The following is a 7782-nucleotide window of genomic DNA, read 5'->3' on the forward strand; positions in this document are numbered from 1 at the left end:
TGTGTGGGACATTGGTGTGGGACAGTGTGAAAGCTGTTACAGGTTATTTGTGGTAGGAGAAGGGGAGGCCCTTTACCAAAACTGAGCTGTTCTCTGTTGACTGTCATAGCATCATTTCAAAAGAAAAGACAGTTAGGGTTTGGCTGAGCAATCCCACAGCTGGAGTCAGAACACAGGGGCCTGGAGACCTAGGGGTAGAGAGCACTGAGTTGGCTGTCGGCTGCCCCTCTGTTGTACATTAGCACGTTAGCATGTTATCGGGCCATGGCTTTGAGGGGTCTGAGTATCACCCAACTGATAGCTGACCCCCCTCTGCATGAACCTGGCGCCAGCTGACCCTATATCCAGGGGGGAGAGAACAGGAGAAGCAGCCACCATGAAACTCTGACTATCTAAGTTTTATAGTGTCATTTTTTGTGAAACTACAGACCTGAAAAATGAAGAGGTGCTTTGCTAAAGTACTATACTCAACTGACAGGTACTGTCACATACTCTGTAAAATGTAATTTGTTACATGATGGGTGAGGGGTCTTTACTTAGTTTCCTGGTCAGCTAATTCTCCTGTTGAGACTGAGGCATTCCTAATATGGACACCTTAAGAGATTATCAGATGGTTGAAATGAATATGCTTGTTTGGGTGATTGAATTAAACCTGTGTAGAATGTCATATGTATAGACCTAACAGGACACATGGATGTCAAGTACCTTTCTTACATAACTTCAAACTGATTTTCAGGCCGAATCTGTTCATCTTTTATGTTTTTATATGTTGACATATCTTATTTACCCCAAATAATACTGGTAAACCATATTCAGAGACACAATAACTCAGTCATTGGTTATAAATGTTATAGAAATGTATTTCAATAATAATTTCTCTATACTAAAGGCCTGATTGTCAATGTACATTTCTACATTTCATTTTTGTGGAAAGATTTGCATAACATACTGTATGAAAACTTTACTGTCGTTTAAATATCACAACAAAAAAAAGATGTGGGGTGGCACAGTATATGGCTCGAATGATGGATAATAAAAATGAAGCAGGGGTGAGGAACCCATGAGCCTTTATGATCACATATTCTGCTGGTTCATGGTGTAATTCAACTTCTTCAACACATACTTGAATTATAAATAAGGATAGAGACATCTAACCACTTTTCCATTTAACACTATATACACTGCTCAAAAAAATAAAGGGAACACTTAAACATCACAATGTAACTCCAAGTCAATCACACTTCTGTGAAATCAAACTGTCCACTTAGGAAGCAACACTGATTGACAATAAATTTCACATGCTGTTGTGCAAATGGAATAGACAACAGGTGGAGATTATAGGCAATTAGCAAGACACCCCCAATAAAGGAGTGGTTCTGCAGGTGGTGACCACAGACCACTTCTCAGTTCTTATGCTTCCTGGCTGATGTTTTGGTCACTTTTGAATGCTGGTGATGCTTTCACTCTAGTGGTAGCATGAGACGGAGTCTACAACCCACACAAGTGGCTCAGGTAGTGCAGCTCATCCAGGATGGCACATCAATGCGAGCTGTGGCAAGAAGGTTTGCTGTGTCTGTCAGCGTAGTGTCCAGAGCATGGAGGCGCTACCAGGAGACAGGCCAGTACATCAGGAGACGTGGAGGAGGCCGTAGGAGGGCAACAACCCAGCAGCAGGACCGCTACCTCCGCCTTTGTGCAAGGAGGAGCAGGAGGAGCACTGCCAGAGCCCTGCAAAATGACCTCCAGCAGGCCACAAATGTGCATGTGTCTGCTCAAATGGGGGTTGTGCTTACAGCCCAACACCGTGCAGGACGTTTGGCATTTGCCAGAGAACACCAAGATTGGCAAATTCGCCACTGGCGCCCTGTGCTCTTCACAGATGAAGCAAGTTCACACTGAGCACATGTGACAGACGTGACAGAGTCTGGAGACGCCGTGGAGAACGTTCTGCTGCCTGCAACATCCTCCAGCATGACCGGTTTGGCGGTGGGTCAGTCATGGTGTGGGGTGGCATTTCTTTGGGGGGCCGCACAGCCCTCCATGTGCTCGCCAGAGGTAGCCTGACTGCCATTAGGTACCGAGATGAGATCCTCAGACCCCTTGTGAGACCATATGCTGGTGCGGTTGGCCCTGGGTTCCTCCTAATGCAAGACAATGCTAGACCTCATGTGGCTGGAGTGTGTCAGCAGTTCCTGCAAGAGGAAGGCATTGATGCTATGGACTGGCCCGCCCGTTCCCCAGACCTGAATCCAATTGAGCACATCTGGGACATCATGTTTCGCTCCATCCACCAACGCCACGTTGCACCACAGACTGTCCAGGAGTTGGCGGATGCTTTAGTCCAGGTCTGGGAGGAGATCCCTCAGGAGACCATCCGCCACCTCATCAGGAGCATGCCCAGGCGTTGTAGGGAGGTCATACAGGCACGTGGAGGCCACACACACTACTGAGCCTCATTTTGACTTGTTTTAAGGACATTACATCAAAGTTAGATCAGCATGTAGAGTGGTTTTCCACTTTAATTTTGAGTGTGACTCCAAATCCAGACCTCCATGGGTTGATAAATTGGATTTCCATTGATTATTTTTGTGTGATTTTGTTGTCAGCACATTCAACTATGTAAAGGAAAAGTATTTAATAAGATTATTTCATTCATTCAGATCTAGGATGTGTTATTTTAGTGTTCCCTTTATTTTTTGGAGCAGTATATTTACACCTAGAACAAGTGATTTTGTGGCCCACCATCCCAACATCATCCAGTGAATCAAACATCCAGTCATCTGCTGATTAACAATAACCTTCACACAATCTGCAACCAGATTAGGGTTTCCCTAGCTGGGGCAGATCACAAACAGATCTGGGACCAGGCTATATTTATATATACAGAACCTGGCTCGGAGTATGTAGTAGGCCTACATTTTACAGATTACTACTTCACATTAACTGTCCCATTTCAATCTGCTCCCAAGTCATTCTTTATTAGAAGTTGCGTGGGCGTGTCTTCATCGCCACACTCTTAAAGGAGTAGCGCTCTCCACTGCGGCTGTCTGTCAGGATGTACCAGGTGCCCCAGTAAATGCCGTTGGTCAGCCCGCTGTAGCGCCCGCGGTAGTACCGTCCATTCAGGTTAGCCGCCAGGCAGGCATCGAACCACCAGCCCGCACCGTAGTACTGCGCACAGTTCCCCGAGGTGTAGCGGTCATGATCACGGTCGTTGGTGCTGAACGCTCGGCCGTCGTGGTTGTAGTGTTTGCTATAGCTCAGGGCATTTCCCGCGTCACCAGCGTACTCCCGTGCTGTCAGACGGTACCTGGGAGAAGGAGAGACAACATTTACTCAGCGTTCATAACCAAGTGGGAAGGTGGTATTTACCACATACGACTAGGAAAATACACTTGAACGCCCCTCCAACTGGTAATTACTAGTGGGACACTCGTCTATCATCCCTGATCTCCGTCTTCTCCCACATACTGACCTCTGATGTCACCTACTAAGGAAATTACCTCAATAACAGGATTTTCAGCAGTTAAATCCAACAACAAAATACAATTTATAAAAAGCTATCTATTAAAAGTGTTTTTGAACAATATAATTTGTTTGCGAGCACGACAGTGTACTTTTAGTTGATGGTTGCCGCAACTTGTTTGCCATTAGCCAATCTCAATGAGTTCAAAGCATGTGAATGCATCCAACTCATATTTATTACTTCACAACTGGAAATTGCCACCTTCCCACTTGGTTATGAACACAGCATAACACCATGAGCGTATTAGTGTATTATATGTATTATATGTTAAAGAGATATTATGTTCACTCCAAAATCAAAGTTTGTCAGATGTTTACTGACGTCAAAAGAGGTCTAATGTTGAGATGAGTCCACGTCATACTCCATCAGTTGTGTAGATCCAGATACAAGCATTAAAGATAGGCACTGTCTAATTTCAGGCTGTGCCTATCTTCCTATTCAGATGCCGTGGGACCTGAACTGATCTTGACATTATCCCACTTTTGTAAAAAAATAAAATATATATATATATAATTGGTAATCTTTCATTTTGAGGCAAACAATTTCTTTAATTTGTGTATAATATACACTGTATATCTTAGTCTTCCTATCTATCTGTGTGTTTCCATTACTTCTGTGTCTCTGTTGCCACTCTAAAGGTGTTGTAGGTGGCTTGGCGTTTCTGCTTGTGCCAGTCCTCCAGTTGAATACGCAGTAGGTGTTGACCAGTGTTGGTGAGAGCATGCAGTGCTGCGTTCCCCAGCCAGTGTTCTCCCTGTGGGGAACCAAAACCCTCGCGGTACTCCTGCCACGTCCGATTGAAGTCCACCGAGCCATCTCTCCGACGCTGGAACATCGTCCACCCTCCGCCTGCCGTCTCCATGTCACACTCTGCCTGGGGAGGGGCAAAGGTAACAACTCTTGGACATCCGGCACAATAATGATGAAGTTTCCCTGACCATTGGCAATAGTAGAGAGAATATACGGGGTGATTATTGAGATACAGTATGTAACGCATTGAGAAATGTTTCTGTAATCAGTGGCCTTGTGGTTTGAGTGTCCGCCATGAGATTGGAAGGTTCGGAGTTCCATCCCCAGCCGAGTCATACCAAAGACTGTAAAAATGGAACCCGGTGCATCTCTGCTTAGCACTCAGCAGTAAGGAGATATATTTGGGGTAAGGCCCTGTGATAGACTAGCATCCTGTCCAGGGGGTGTACCTGTACATCAAGCTGCCTTGTGCTGCAGAAACAGGAGATAGGCTCCTGCTCCCGTGAGCCGTTCTGGCTTGCACAAGCAAGGCTACTTTACTACTGTAATCTGTAAAGTCAGCTCCCTCGCCTGTTTTTTCTCGCTGTACGTTCCCCTCCAAGCTCTACAGATGGTGCATAACACACATACAGAGTGTGTTAGTATTAGGAGGTACCTGGACTGCAGGTCTGCGTGGGTCAGGCTGGATGGTGTAGATTCCGTTCTCTCTGACCCCCAAACCATAGATCTCAGCACAGTCCTGAGGATGCAGCCTCGCTGAGGGGGCCACTGCAACACACACACACACTTGCGCTCTTACATCTGTATATTCTGTACGCACATGCGCACACATGCACTCAAGTACACACAAGCACGCACACACACACACACACACACACACACACACACACACACACACACGCACACACACACTGCTCTCACCTGTTGGAGGGTGTTGTGTGATGCTTCTCAATAGTAGTAGCAAGTCTTTCTCTCCCTCTCTCCCAACCGCTGCCCCCTCTAAACACATAAAACAAGAAGAGGTTGTGTGAGATTGAGGACCCATCCCACTGTCATTACATATAGAGTTATCTTCTGATCTGTTGTAGAAGTTATATGGTGGTTTTGTGAAGGTTAAAGAGTTGTGCACTGGGTTGTGAGATACCAGTGAACTATCTATCTGCCTTACTCATCCCACACAGAGCCTTGCATTCCTGTGCACTCACCTCTGACTGACACAGACCAGGCCTCACTACGACTTTGTTAACTGTGAGTGTGTGTGGCCCTCTTAAGAGATAGGAGAGACACCGTCATTGTGTGGAGAGGGATCAAGAGAATGAACAGGAGGATACACAAAAAGAGAGAAGATAGGTAGTAACAATGTGTGCATCTGTGTGTGTATGTATGTGTGTGTGTGTGTGTGTGTGTGTGTGTGTGTGTGTGTGTGTGTGTGTGTGTGTGTGTGTGTGTGTGTGTGTGTGTGTGTGTGTGTGTGTGTGTGTGTGTGTGTGTGTGTGTGTGTGTGTGTGTGTGTTCGCCATGCTCCTCACCCAGTCGTCTGGCCATAGCCCTGAGGGCCTGGCTGTGACAGTGGAGGTCACACTCTGTCAGCACTGCAGCCATCAGAGCCAGAATGGCCCCCAGCGTGTCCCCTCCCTGGCCTCCCTGGCCCCTGGGGGCCCACTGCTCCTGGAAGGAATGCATACAGCGCTGCAACTGGAACAGACGCTCCGACACATTCCCTGCCTGCAGAGACCACACACAACATTACAGTCATGACATGACACACACACGCAAGCATGTACCAGCATTACAGTCACATCACACAAACACAAACCGACACGAAGGCATGCAAAGTAGATGACTGCCACAGACTCAATCACTCAGTCACCCTTACATCCCTCCTAGCCATGTCAGTGGAACACCTGTCATTGCATGAGCTCAGCAAAGCCATATGATGAGGACATTTATAAACCCAAGCCTAATTTTACTCCCTCTTTGATCGTTATCTCTGGAAAGCATCTGTCAAGTGGTGCCAAGTGAAAAGTGCCCCTAATCCCCAGAGTAGGGACCTGTTGCCCGCTCTCCACATACTGTACCACTGACACTAATGCTTACGACACCAGACACTACCCACTGGGCACAGACGTCAATTCAACGTCTATTTCACGTTGGTTCAACGTAATTTCATTTAAATTACGTGGAAACGTTGATTCAACCAATGTGTACCCAGTGGGTGTCTATGCCACTATGCTACAGAGTTGGGCTCAATTCCATTTCAATTGGCTGAGTGACGTTATGTCCATAGTCACTGTTTCAGCGGCCTAAACTTTACACCCGCACCACACAAACCAGAGGGACATGGTGTGTCAGACTCAGAGACTCTGCACCAGCATTATCTAATCACTCCTACCAAGCAAACATTGTCCAGGCCTTCCTCTGTGCCACCCAGCTCAGAATGCTCATTGTTTGGTGTGTACAATACCTGAGTCAGTTATATCAATACCTCACTCATTCAACTGGGAAAAGCACAGGAAATGACTTCAGATTGACCTGGTGATGTCACTCACCTCGGGCTGGACCTGCCGGACTTCTTGTCTGTGTTCCTCCCTCAGAGGGGGGTCGGAGGCAGCCAGGGGGGCAACCACCACCCTGCAGCCCGCCGTCCCGGGGCTCCCCTCACACCACCCTGACCCTATGCTCGCTAGCGGAGCGGCAACCAGACTGTCCCTGCAAGGGGGGTGGGGACAGACCGGGGGTGCGTCCGGGGGGGACAACACGGCCCCCACACACAGGGACAGCAGTAGTGGAACCACGCCGATTGAGCCCAGTAGAATCATGTGAAAACTCCTAAAAGAATTTGAAAAGCTGGCAGAATTCAGTCTCTCAGACACCTCTGAGCTTCACCGTTTACTGTCCCTCCCGACACCGGTTTTCACCTTAAAGCTGTTCCATCTTGCCAGCCTCTTGGATTTGGGTGCCCACACCTCTTTGGTGCCACTTGTCCTTTTTTAAATTATTTTTTGTTGTACTTGATGGGTTTCTCCTCCACTCCTGAGTCTGTCGGCTTGATGCTTTGTTTGAAGCCTTGGATGGTGTCCCTCCACTCTCTGCCCATATAACCTTCTTCTATTTCTGTGTGAACTTCTTCATCTTTATCTGTCTCTCCATGTCTATCTCTTTTTTTAATCTAATCTTACTGTGATCCCGATCTCTCTGTCTGTCTCTTTCTATCTTTGTTTCTATGTAAATACCTATTTCATCCTCTCGACTTCTCTTCCTATTTTTTCTCTCTCCCTCTGTTTCTCTTTCTCTCTCTCTTTCTGTTGGTGAGGTTCTTTTGGCTCAAATTCCTAGATAACTGTGCCTCTCTATGCTGTCTGGCACGCACTAACGCACACACCTCCTGATTCACCACACACACACACACACACACACACACACACACACACACACACACACACACACACACACACACACACGGACGCGCACGGACACACGGTCACACACAATCCATCCATCTCCTT

The 7782-nt window shown here is 47.1% G+C and overlaps 1 protein-coding gene across 1 annotated transcript; it reads right to left on the reverse strand.

The window, feature by feature from the left end:
- Positions 1 to 839: 839 nt before the first annotated feature.
- Positions 840 to 7664, reverse strand: LOC106583207 (fibroleukin). The gene is made up of 6 exons (XM_014167113.3): positions 6826 to 7664; positions 5806 to 6001; positions 5198 to 5275; positions 4932 to 5044; positions 4138 to 4400; positions 840 to 3310 (listed from the first exon to the last, which is right to left on the reverse strand). The coding sequence occupies exons 1-6, from the start codon at positions 7093 to 7095 to the stop codon at positions 2980 to 2982; spliced, it is 1251 nt and encodes a 416-aa protein (XP_014022588.1). The 5' UTR covers positions 7096 to 7664; the 3' UTR covers positions 840 to 2979.
- Positions 7665 to 7782: the final 118 nt, after the last annotated feature.

The sequence above is a fragment of the Salmo salar genome, chromosome 22, assembly GCF_965601325.2.
Source record: "Salmo salar chromosome 22, fSalSal1, whole genome shotgun sequence".
In the NCBI taxonomy this organism is placed as follows: Eukaryota; Metazoa; Chordata; class Actinopteri; order Salmoniformes; family Salmonidae; genus Salmo; species Salmo salar.

Bases quoted from the DNA above. Each gene is read 5' to 3' on its own strand.
- LOC106583207 (XM_014167113.3), bottom strand. From the start codon at position 7,095: ATGATTCTACTGGGCTCAATCGGCGTGGTTCCACTACTGCTGTCCCTG. The intron at 6,002-6,825 runs GTGAGTGACATC...TGGTCTCTGCAG, and splicing joins TCCGGCAGGTCCAGCCCGAG to GCAGGGAATGTGTCGGAGCG. The intron at 3,311-4,137 runs GTAATGGAAACA...TCCTTCTCCCAG, and splicing joins GTGGCAACAGAGACACAGAA to GTACCGTCTGACAGCACGGG.